Source organism: Pithys albifrons, chromosome Z (genome assembly GCF_047495875.1).
Source record: "Pithys albifrons albifrons isolate INPA30051 chromosome Z, PitAlb_v1, whole genome shotgun sequence".
Classification (NCBI taxonomy): domain Eukaryota; kingdom Metazoa; phylum Chordata; class Aves; order Passeriformes; family Thamnophilidae; genus Pithys; species Pithys albifrons.
Window position 1 is genome coordinate 9,787,111 of NC_092497.1, and position 12,778 is coordinate 9,799,888.

Below are 12,778 nucleotides of genomic sequence, written 5' to 3' on the forward strand. Positions count from 1 at the left end.
GCAGTGGACCTGACCTGCACTGAGCATATGGGATTGGTGTCCCAAAATGGGGTGGGGAAAGGATATTTCCAGGACAAACAAACCTGATGCTTGGGACTGGGGCATTGTGCCAAGAAAGGTTTGATTTCTCTAGAGGGAACCCAGAAATTCCTGATCTCCCAGGTCCCCTTTCACTGCCCCATAAAACCACCTTCTCTGCACCTGTTGTCTGCAGTGGAGGTTAGGCCTATTTTTTTGGGACATTTGTCACATCCACGCTCTTTCCTGCTGTAAACTGCCTGTGGTCATGCAGCAGTAGTGTGTCTCATCTAGAAAAGGCCATGTCATGGCATCGTAACCCACTCTGTGCCTGATTTCTCTCACGGCCCTTATACAAACTGGTGCCACGCGTTATCTTCTTATCTTCCTTTATGGAAGCTGCAGGCCCTACCCCAGCATGGTCCTGTCCTTTCCTTGAAGCCAGTGTGAGGACATGCACTGCAGTCTCTGTGTAGGCTTAGGGTAAACCATCACACAGAGGAGCCTACACATTTCCCTGATGGGAGGAAAGCAGCCTTTTGGCTGCAGCAAGGGCTTGGTGCATGGGGACTGTGGGCATAGTGGGGACAGAGATGCTCACTCTGCCTCCTCCCTTCAGCAGCTTGGATGCCTTCATAGGTAACACCTCTTCTCACCTCTGCTTTCCAGACATGGCACAAAAGAGATGGTCTGTGAGAAGGATGCTGTTCCCAAAAACAGGTGTCACATCAGATACCTGCAGCTCTTCTCGACGGTGAAGTACAAGGTGACTCTGACAGTCACGAATGCTCTGGGCAAAAACTTCACCACTCTCACCTTTGACGAATTCGCCATAGGTAACTTCCACAGCAACAACTGGACTCTCCAAGATGGTGTTGGGGTTTGCTTGCTCTGCACTCAGTGTCGCCCATTGGAGAGAGGGGATGGGGGAGGAACTGGCTCTCCATCTGGAGCCTCTGTTTATCCATGCATTAGATGGCGATGGGCTACGAGCCACGCCGGCATCCTCCCTGTGCCCCTCTCATTCTCATTACCCTGCTATAATTGATGCTGGAACCTGAACAGCCTGGAGGGGGCCAGGCAGGATGCTTACAGGCAGCCTCCATCCTGCTCACATTGGTGGCCTGGCCCCAGTGATCCAGATTGCCCGTGGCTGTTCGCTGCTTGGGAGACTGGGGAAGTGGCAGCCATGTACCAGGGCAGATAGCTGTGAAAATTGTGTGGTCCAAATGGTGTTGCCCATCTTACCCCTCTGAGTGTCCCTAAAAGAGAGGTTTGGTGTTTGTGCTGGAAGCAGTCATGGGAACTAGGTTTGGAAGGGAAATTCAAATGTCCTGTGCTCTTCCTGCCACCCTTAGTCAGGATAAAGATCTCCCACAGTCAGCCTCCCCTAGCACTTGCCTAATATGCTTCTAAAAACCCTAATCCCCTTTATGCATCCCTTCACTGCCCCATCCCCTGGTGCACTGGATGATGTGTGGTGTGGGATGGGGAGGAGGAAGCTGTGGGGACTGGGGTGTCCACGTCTTGGGCTGTGCTTTAGGGATTCTTCCCAACCATGTCCAGACCCATGGTAGAAATGATGCTCTGACTATGAAGGGTGGGCATGATCTGAGCAACTGAGTGCCAAATACAGCAAAATAGGCAGCTTTTGCCACCAGCCAAAGCCGGATTACAGCTGGTGCTGTGACATCCTCAAAGAACAGAAAAAATAGGAGAGAGTAGAGTTCAGGAATACGTTGAAAAGCAATTTGCTGGTTACATGTGCCAATTACTGGACCAGAAAAACAAATAAATGAATCACTGAAGTGCAGCCAGCAGTTGGTCTTCACCTTCAATATGCTACACATCCCAGTCAAAGAAGTTGGAAATACAGGACTTCAAGAAGAGAAGCTCCACTGGTATCCCAGATTTTCCTTTTCTGCCCCAAATCTTGGAAAATATTAAACAAGAAGCAAAGTGCCAGCTCTGAACAGAGCAGGGTACATTGAGAATGTTGGTAACAAAGCAGGGAGCTTAGCAGGGAAATGGTGGAATTTCAGTCACTTGGGTCCCTTTAAATGGAAATTGTTATGTTTGTGGAAGATACACTCCTTAAAAATGAAGGTAACCTCCAGCCTGCAGAGCCCAGGACGGCAATTAAGCTGAATTTTCCAAGTTCCTTACATTCCCTCCTGCAGAAGTTCAGGGCATCCTCTTGTAACATCTGCATCCCACCCATGCCCTGCCCAGCTTCTCAAACATCTGGTCCTCCATCCAGCACACAAGGGCAACTCCCCTGGGAAGCACACCCCGCTGCAAGCCTCGGGCATCGCAGCACCAGCACAAGCCAGATTCAGCCCAGCAGTTTGAACTCAGCCTAGGCTGGAGGAGTGGTGAGAGAGGCCAGTGCTGCCCCAGGTCAGCCCTTAGCATGGGTGTACTATTGCTGCCTCTTGACAAAATGTCTGGAGGGGTGCAGGGTGCCTGGACACATCCCAGCATTTGCAGTGGGAGGTGAGACCACCCAGCATTACCTGGCAGATGCTCCAGGGTGGCACTTGGAGAAGGGGTGATGGGCTGATGCTGGTAGGAAGGGCTGTGTTCTGCATCCTGCCACCAACCCTCTCCCATAACCTGCTCAGTCTAGTGGCCTTAAAATCTCCTCGGGATTTGGTACAGGCACCATGCATAAGCAGCACAGATAGGGTGGTGACAGCAAGCTGAAGAAGGCAGTCAGCAGGCGTAGCCGAGTCTTTACAGGTTGAACTCAGCTGCTTCCAAATAGCAGCCACCTATCCCAAGTGGAAGTTTGCCATCCTGGTCTTTCCAGCTAAAACAAGAGCACTGTGTTAGTGCATTTTGCTGTGCAGTTTTGCCCCAGGTTGCCTGCTGTCCTCACAGAAGCTTCTGTGCCTCTTCCAGCTCCATTCTGCAGTTGCAGTACAGGACTATATTCCAGTGTGATGGATGCTGGAGGTGTGGATGTAGCACCCGGTGGGTTCTCTGTCGATCTCTGCCAGCATCAGCTGGGCTGATGAGATCTCATCTTAGAAAGTTTCCTGAGTTTCCCTTTACTAGATGAAGAAGGTGTGAAACTTCAGCTCAGGGCAAAGCCACTGCTCCTGCTTGTTGGAGAAATGCTGAGTGGGAACATTGCAACACCTGCACACATCCTGCTAAAACGAAGAGACAGTGTCAACTGTGTCACCTGTGTGATGCTTCTCCTGAAATCCATGGCCTGCCTTCTATTTTCCCATTAGCTCAGAGAAAACCGTCATACCTTCTGCATGGAGGTTGAACTCCAGTCATGAAGTCCTGATCTCATGCCCTGCTGGAGACAGAGCAATCTGGAGCTGAAGCAGCTCCCTCCCAGCACCATCTGAGCCAGGAGCAGACCCACTGCTTGGTTGGACCACCCACCCAGCCTGGACAAGCACAAAAAGGCCCTTGGGAAGGAGTGACCTCCTTTGGTTTTTCTTCCTCTTTCCTTGCTCCCTCCTTGGAGCCCCCAGCAGAAAATCCGTTTCCCAGCCGCTTGGAAGATGGTCTCTAATTGAGTGGAAAATGACTGGTACTTTCTTTTGCTGTCCTGAGCCCATGCCTTGCTGGCGGTCATGCTGTGCTGGTTATTAGCAGCCAGCTGCGAAGGGTCACTCTGCATTGTCATTTTCAATGATTGGAAGAGCTTTTCTAGCCCTCTGGTCCCCATCTTTTGGTAGGAGATCCAGACTGCCTTCCTTGTCATCTTGCTTCTGGAAATCATTTTCATAATTATGTCTTCTGCCAAAGTATTGATATTAATAAAAGTGAGTGTAAGGAGCTTCTGCAAAACCCTATACACATCAGGGCTCCAGCCCCAGACAAGAGGAGGTGGGAAAGCGGCTGGAGGGTCAAGCGCTTGGAGGCAGAGGTGGATGCCAGGAAGGGCTGGGATAGTGTGTCAGGAATGACCAACTCCTCTGTGCATTCTGGGATAGCATGAGGACATTTGTGGCCCACCAGGACACAGGTCAACCTTCCTCACTCGTGCTTCAGCCTGAGAACTGGGTAGCAGGTTTTTGCATACCCCAGGAAAGCCAAAACACCATCACCATGCAGCAGCACCAGTGTCCCACCTCAGCACCTTTCTCCTTATGTGATCCTGAGGGAAAATATCAGAAGATGCACAGCATTTAAAGGAGGAGGGCAGCCTTAGACAGGACCCTGCAGGCATGAGTGCCTTCCCCAAATCTGCTGCCCATCCCTTCTGTGACCTTGTGTAGGTCATTTGATCGTCCCAGCTCCAGCTCTGGGGCAATGAAGGTGCAGATCATCTCAGAGATACTGCACAAGAACAAACATGCCCATATCTGTATGAAATTGGGAGTCTTTGAACACAGGCATACAGTTGCCTAAGCAGAAGGTCAGTTCAATTCATACTACTTAGGGAGGCAGAATTAAATTACCTAGACTGACATTTGGCTAAGACATGGAGTTTAATATCCCTCTGCTCATGGAAAATGCCAGGGGATATTTAATGGCCACAAGGGATCCATTTTAGTGCTCATTGGAGAGACAGGATGGGCGATGGGCCACTCTCTGCCACAGGGTCTCGGCTGCCTTTCTGAACTGCCAGCTTCATTTTGAGACATGTCTGACAACAGCCAGGGGCGATGGTTAGCTAAAGACTTGCATTTAAGGATGAGTGTGCAGTGCCTTAAGGAGAAGCTGCTTTCGGATGCTCTTCTTGCACTCCAAGCCCTCACTTGGACACAGCAGCCAAAAACCAAGTGGGAAAAGCTGTGAGTAGCCTCCTGGCCAAGTCCCCCTCCCAGGAATGTCTGATGATGCTCCCTCAGCTCTGCAGGATGATATTACATCTGGTTTTATAACCGCTTAACCAGTACTCAGCCTAATGCCCATCATCCATTATTATTATTACTATTACTGCTTTTATTATGTTGCTGCCTGCAGGCCCTCAGTGAGGACAGGGCTCTATTATGCTGGCTGATGTACAGCCAGACAGCCCCTGCCTCACCATGCAGACAAAGGCTGAGGAAGGAGGAGCACATGTCCCTCTCTGCAAAGAAGGGACCCAGGAGGCTGCAGGTGATAAAGGACTCCTTCAAGGTCATGTAGAAATTGGGGAGCTGGACACAGTCTGTCTCTCCTTGCTCCTCAGCTGGCCTCTGTGGGAGCAGCCCAGCTGTTTCCTGAGATGAACACAATATAACAAGGTCTGTCCTAAGAGACAGAGGTCTGTCCATTCTGGACAGGTTGCCAGAGGTGCAGTTGCCTCTCCTGGCTGTTGTGTCCCCATCGCCTTGGAGAGACGTGACAGGAACAGATTTGGCTTTGCACTTTTGGAGGGGCTGGCACTGCTGTTCTCTCTAGCCTAGACAAGAGGCATGCCACAGATGAAAGGACACATGGGGAGGTAGCAGTGACTGCTGGTTTTCACACTTACCCACAGTGCTGTATGAAGGCTTGTCGCAGCCAGAACACACTCTTGGAGCCAGGGCAGCCTCCCTCTGTGCACCAGGGACACTCTCCAACCCACAGGAGCCAGGCTACAGGCCACAGCCCTGCAAAACGGGCAGGAAACTCCCACCTCAGCATCAGGGCACTCTTTTTGTGACCCTTCAACCATCACAGTAGCATTTCTCATTGCGGCCCAAGCACATTTGCCTTGCCCAACACAACTGAATTTAAGCACCGCTCCAGCCTGGCACACTAAAAACCGAGGCCAGGTTCCCTGCCTTACTCCAGGGACTATCCATTACATCCATCCCTAGGCATGCACTTGCCTTTGCATTTCCTCACTGCAGAGCTGCAGTTCACAGTCATCTGCGTTCATTCAACCAAACAGACTTTTGTTTGCACACCAAGCCTGCTGAGCCAGTGCTGGATTTATACTTTTCCGTATGCGTTTGGACTCCAAGTCCCTGCCGATAGAAGCTGATGTCCAGCCCAAGTCCTGGGATTCAAAGTGAGCAGAGGAATTGCAGAGCCATCTGGAGTAGCTCAGCATAGCACAGGCCCAGCAACTCCTCCTGCTGAGAATAAAGCTGTCAACGGAAAATTGTGTCCTGTCCTGCTGCAGAGAGGGGTCAGGGGGAGCTGGGAGGTGGCACAGGGCACCTGTGGTCAGGTCCATGGGTGCTTGCTCACCAGCCACTCCCTGAGCCTCTGAGAGCATCCTCTGAGCACTGGATGCCATGGGGATGGAGGAATGTCCAGCCTTCCTTGCACCCACTGCAACAGAGGGAAGGTGATGGGTGGCAGGAGAGGGTGTCAGGGTGGTGGTGATGATAATGGTAAAAAGAACTGCAGAAAGGTGCGTACCAGGGTACTGAGCAAAAGGGCTGGAAAGAGGAAAGGAGTGGTGTGCTATGTCTCAAGGGAAACAGGTCCCACCAAGATAGTTGGGCTGTGGCTTTATTTCAGCAGCCCCGCTCTGCCTCACCCACGATCAAGAAAGTATGAAAGCATCGCAGGCTGGTTCCTCGTAAGAGGAGCAAGCAGTGGTGGTGCAGGGAAGGTGTCTCTTCCTGGGGACTGTTGCTGCAATGCCACCATCATTCTGGGGCAGGATGGCAGTGAGCAGCACACACATGACTCCACATGCAGCAGACTGGCCCCACATCAGCATGTGGTCCCATTGGAGCAGAAAGAGATGCCCTTCATGCACAGGGCAGGGCTGCAGTCAGCAGGCAGAGAGTCTAGTAAGGGAGTGGCTCACTCATGGCCTCCTTCCTCCCTCAGGGCAGGAAAAGCCCCTCTGTGTACACGACCTCCCACCCACAGCAGGTGAACCCTGCGATCAGCATGCAGAAGACTTCTGAGAGCAGAGCAGGAGCTCTGCCAGGCAGAGGGGCTCTCTGCAGCCCCAACATTCCTCTTTGCTTGACAGTGGAGTTTGATGCTGATATTCTCAGACCACTTCTCAAGGTAATCAGAGCTAGGGGACCATTCCTCAATCCAGAGATTTTCAGGCCAAGAGGAATCCACTCACCTGTATGTGGACTTCAAAGCAGCACTAAGAGCCTTCCCAGGATATGAGGACTCACATGCCTTGCTATTCTTCAAGTGCACAAAAAGTCGTCTTCCACCTTTGGCACAGCTGCATGCCCAGATCCCTGTGTCCAGGTCCTCCCTGGCTATGAGCAAAGTTGAAGCACGGGTGTACACAAATTGTCTCAGCTTTGCTATTGCAATTGGGAATTCAAGCTGTCAGGAATTGATCAAACCCTTGGCAAGCAGCAAGGGTTGCTCTGCAACAGGCAGCGACGTTCATCACAGCCTGTCTGTGATATGCTTCCGGCACTCTGAAAGTAACTGCAACATCAAAGCATGTTGCATAGCTCACAGCCAATTAATATTCACTTGGAATACATGTCAGGTAGCAAGAAAATATCCCTGTGTCCTAAAAGCAGAGCGGAGCAGAGAGAGAGAGACACCTGGGGTGGAAGGTGACCAAGGCAAGCTTTTCACCTTAGCAAATAGGATCTTCCAATGCTTTGAATCTCCAAAACCCCAGTCCTAAACTCACGGCCTAAACTCTGCCACATTACTGCACCATAAGGGGATTTGAATGTGGGTCAGACTCCCAGAAATCAGCAGGTGTGAGAAAAGTGCAGGATTTGGGCTTGGTGGAATCCTCACCCTGACCCAATTAGCCCTGTCTATGAGGGATGCTCTCTGCCCTGGACAGGTTGGTTTTGCCAGCACTGGCACCTTCTTAATGGTGGTGTTTCGAGCCAGAACAGTCATATCACTGACCCAGACAAGAAAAGGTGATTTGCATCTAATTAGCTTGGGAAAAGAATGTTCTGCATGTTGGCTGCTCTCCTCAGAAAGCACATGGTACAACATCCAGCCAGCTGTGCCAAGGGGTATAAAGGAAGGATATCCAAAGCTTTACAAAGAACGATACCCAAAGCTTTACCAACCACCCTCTTTTCCTCTCTTCCAGTAAAGCCAGACCCTCCGGAGAGTGTGGTGGCCAAACCCGTGCCCAATAACCCTCGGAGACTGGAGGTGTCATGGCAAAACCCCTCTTCCTGGCCTGACCCTGAGTCTTTCCCACTCAAGTTCTTCCTGCGGTATCGGCCTCTCATTCTGGACCAGTGGCAACACGTAAGTGATGCTGCACTGCCTGGGATGGGAGGGGGTGGGGGGAGCTGCTGACTGGAAACAAATTGCACTGGGAACAACAGTTCAGAGATGAAAAAAAAGGATATATACTGCCCAGGCAACCTCTCTCCTCCCTTTTCTCTTCCTCTCCATCTTTCTTTTAGCTCACACTCAGCCTACAAATGGCTCTGCAGGCTGTCCCTGCTCCACATTTTCATCCACAGCCCCTATCTACTTTCCATACATATGTTCTATATAAAACTTGCCAACGAGATGTAAAAGGCATTTAAAGTATAAATGTCACCACATTTAAATGCGCCTCTGCCACATTTAGATTTTGAACTGAAGATAAAATACCGCTCACCGTAACTCAGAGCACAGTCACAGAGTGATTGCTGCAATGCTATCGTATTTTTTACTTTTATTTCTTGTTTCTTTAAAAAAAATAGTCAGTGAAATCCTTGGCAGCCTGGAGGACAGATTTCATTTGTTACTGCAGGAAGATAATGAACAGGCTTTTTTTTTTAACCTCTGTGTGCTGCTTGTATGCTCGACTTGTGTAGGAAAGCAATCTGCTCCTGAAGGAGAGGTACTGCTATACTGGCATGGCTTATCCAGCATCCCCTCTGTGCCATGCTGGGCCAGTTGAAAGCCAAGTAGGTGCTTTGCTTCATAAAGTATTTTGCAAAAAAAGACAAAGGACAAATAGGAGGCAGTACCTGGTCCCTGGGGACCTCACATGTGTCAAGGAGCCAAGTGAGATTTTCTTCCAGCCAGCTCTTCTAGGGAGAGGAACATGTGGGAGACGGGTGGGAGGTTTTGCTTAGATTTCTGCAAGGTGCTGTTGTCTCAGTGACTTCTTTTTGTGTTGGTTGGTTTTCTGAGGAAGCAGCGCAGCAGGTTGTGTTTCAGTTTGCAGTGTTTGCTGATGGCTTTGAAAATCAGGGAAGAAAATTAGAGGGTATCCCTGATTGTCTCTTTGCCCTCTGTTCGCCTCCTGGGAGTGGGAGACCATCTGCAGAGCATTCTAAGGGGTAAGAAAGCAGCAGTGGAGTTTGGGTATTAGTTTTCTCTAGATACTTTTTTTTCACTTGGGGGAGAAATGCTTAAACTGCAGAAGCTGTGCAAAAAGTGGAAGATTAATGGGAATTGCCAAACACAACCTCAGTTTTTTCAGGGTGTGAAATGATTGCGGACAAAGCTGATGTTCATACCTTGCCACAGCCTGATCCAACCAAGTACCCTGGTTTGCATCCAGAAATGTTGGAATAGACAGTGAGATATCCTCCCACTTCAAGACCCTCAGGGTGGCCAGTCCCCTCCACCATGGGGTATTGGATACCATATCAGTGGGGTCACGCTGGGCCAGTCCCCTCACTACAGAGCTTTGAGGGATTGGTGTGTCCTATCCATCAGTGCTCTCAGTCAGGCAGCAATGGTGGGAATTATGTGGAGGTGTTGGCGACACTTGGTGGCAGGACCACTCTAGTTGGACAAGGCAATTCTTGGGCAGTAAAAACTTGATTTCTCATATATAAAGATGTCCTGAGGTGCAGAGAGAGCTCAAAGTACCAGCTCTCATGGGTGTAAGGATGGATGGGAAGGGTTCACCTCCCAGCACTTCAGGAAGATGCAGCAGTCCTGGGTACTCCTTTTAATCATAATCCTCTTGCAAGAGACATGTTCCTTATCACTGAGGGATGGAGAAGTCTGTTTGAGGAATAATTTGCTTGGTGAACAAGTGCAAGCATTCAATGAGTGAGGTACCAGCCTTGTTTTCTGATTCCCTGCCCTGCTGGCTGGGTAATGAAAAATCTGATTTGTGGATGATTTGAGGAAAACTGCCACTATTCATCAGATGAATTATTTGCAAAGCCTAATTCAATCAGTTCCCAAACACCAGGGAATGGCAGCACTGCAACAGCTGGAACTGTGCTGACCCCATACCCCCTTGGCACTTTCAGCCTGTGTAGCCCACCTGAGCATCTTGCAAAAGCAGGCATTTGCACCCAAAAATGAACGCCACCAATGTCAGCATGCTGGGAGCATGCCCAAGCCATGCTGCATTCTTTGCTTGACTTATTTCTTATTGTCATCTTGAAAGGGGTCCCTGTTCCCCCAAATCCAGGTGGAAAAGGGAAGTTCATGGTTTGATAGGGCCAAGGCTACCTCAGCCATTCAGCTTGTCCTACAGTGGTGGTGTTGGATCTCGCCTCAAATGGACAAGTGCCCTGAGAAAGGATGAAGTGGTCACACATGCCACACGTGCATGGAGATATCTTAGTTCTAGCGGAAGTGTAGGTCTCCTGCCACAAGCTGCCCCCATCTTGGGTCTTGCTGTCCCCACTGGCTTTTGACCCTTGCTTTTTATGCCCACACAACCTGCATGCTGACAACAGGGCAGCTTGGGAGCTCAGGATAGAGAGAAGTTCCTGCCAGCAGCCAGGGGAGCTGGGTAACTTCATGTTCTGACACATCCCTGTGTGCCCATGGTCCCCAGGCTAAACTCTGTTCCTGCCTCCTCATGGCAACCCACCTCTGCACCAACCGTGTGTTTTAAGTATCTCCTTGACAGCCCTGTGGGAAGCCCAGCATTCCTGCAAGAGCAAACCCACAAAGAAGCACTGGAGGCTGCCCAGAGACAGGAATATCCATGCAGACCCCACTCACACATGGTATTTCTTGGCAGAAGAAGCAGCTCCCCTTTCACCTCTCCACCTCCTGTTATCTTTGCAGGGTCTGATTTATGCACAGCACCTCAGCAGGCAGGACCGAATGAGCACTAATAGGATCAGATGGATGTCGAGCTGTCGAATACCGTAGGGCCTGATTCAATCAGCGTCTGCTTTCTTCCAGGCTCTTCCTTTCAGGATTTTAATAATACCAGGGCTTGGCACCAGAAGATGAAGCCGTCCGTGGCAGGAGCGGCGGATCTTATCGAGACTGCCACTGTGTGAGCAAGCCATAAATACAATTTCCCCCACCAGAGAAAGTCAGATGATGCTTGGCCCAAGTATCCCACCCCATCAAGCAATCTCTGGGGCTGACCCAGAGGTGGGGGGATACCCTTGTCCCCTTCCCAGTGCTTTGCAAATTGGGTTTGAGTCTCAATGTGCCATTTGCACTCCCTTTCCCCTGCTCAGCAGTGCCTTTCCACTCAGGTCGCTTAGCAGCTCTCGTGTTGCAGTTTGCTCTAGGATTCACGGTGATGTGCTCTGGGAATTATTACCATGGAGAGATGATGATGTTTTTTCACATGGGCGTGAAGTGAAGCATGTGCCCAGTCGTGCTACCTCACAGCAGCTCCCTCGAGCCTGGGCACAGGCATTCTGTAGCTACTGAGGATGCAGCTGTGTCATATCATGCCACATCATGTTCTCAAAGACTCCCCTCAACACGACCAGCCCCAAGCTCACTCTGAAAGTCAAGCAACTTTAAAGTCATGCTCCTCCCTTTCTGGAAGAGGGGCTGGTGGTTTCTCTGCTGCCAGAAGAGAGATGGATATTTGTAGCCTAAACAGGGTTTTTTTCCTCTCCTTTTGGCAGAATCTCCCATTCTGTCTCCTAAATATAAAACATTAAATGTTTAGGGTATCCTTTATTTTTCTCCCGCTTTTAAGTTTGTAATTCAAGCCAGATTAGCGTGGTTTCCTCTTCTGTTTTATAGCCCCATCCTGGCCCCAAGCGAGCTCTCCTAATGCTCTCAGATGTTCCTCTAATGGCTTACCTAGGCTGGAACTGGATACACTTTCCTAATGGATTGCTAATAGCCTGTTTCTGGTTTTACAGGCTCTTTCAGTTAACTCACAACAGCAGCAATCGCCTCACTCACACTTCTGATCTCCCCGCAAGCACATCTGCAAGTTCACCCCTAGATGCAGGCTAGTGGCCAGACACCATTCTGAGCATCTTGGGGAGCTCAGGGCAGGTCTTGCACCCAATTTGCTCCTATTCCATAGGATTTTTCTGGAGCAAGATCTCCACTTTTCACAGCTTTCGGAGGGAGATCACATAGGCTGAGCACTGACTAGCTCGATGCACATCCTGGGAATGTGGCAAGGCTCAAGAAGGTATTTCTTATGCAGCGTCAGAGCTGGTGGCCAGACTGAGGGAGGATTTCCTCCCGTGGGTTGCCAGCAATTTGCAGATGCCGTCGTGAAGTCTAATTGAACCCATTGGCCGTGCTGACAACATGAAATGTTAACGAACCGTGAGGCGGGCTGCGCCTCAGATCTTGAGATTTGCAGTAAAAGGTCATGAGATATTTAAAGCTAATAATGTGGTTGGGTTCTCTCCTTCCTCTTCTGTTTTTGAGGCATTAGAGCCACGTTTGTGAGCATTTGCAAAGGCTGGAAACGTCCTTCTTTGGAAAAGCAAGCGGAGGTGCTCCCACCATCACAGGATTTTAAGAGCTGGGGGTAAAAAAACCCACGCAGACATACATGCCTGCTCTGATCTGGGCAAATGATGGGGACTTGGGGTCAGCAATGGGAAGTTTGTGGATATTGCCAAATTTTTAGTCTTGGCTTGTTATTCTGAGGATGGCATTGTCCCCTGGACTGGCCTCCCTCACCCAGTGTCGGACGTGGCCATCAGGGTGGGCTTCGGCTCATCTCCCAAGGCAACACACTTTTTGGTCAAACAGGTGAACCTCACAGACTGTG

The 12,778-nt window shown here is 50.2% G+C and overlaps 1 protein-coding gene across 7 annotated transcripts in view; it reads left to right on the forward strand.

Annotated features, from left to right (window-relative positions):
• The window catches only part of CNTFR (ciliary neurotrophic factor receptor), a 204,653-nt gene that overhangs the window by 181,126 nt on the left and 10,749 nt on the right, over positions 1-12,778 (forward strand). For all 7 annotated transcript variants that reach the window (XM_071580445.1, XM_071580446.1, XM_071580451.1 and 4 more), the window contains 2 exons: positions 688-854; positions 7,955-8,118. In XM_071580445.1, the coding sequence (XP_071436546.1) occupies positions 688-854; positions 7,955-8,118 (331 nt within the window). The remainder of the gene's footprint in view (positions 1-687; positions 855-7,954; positions 8,119-12,778) is intronic.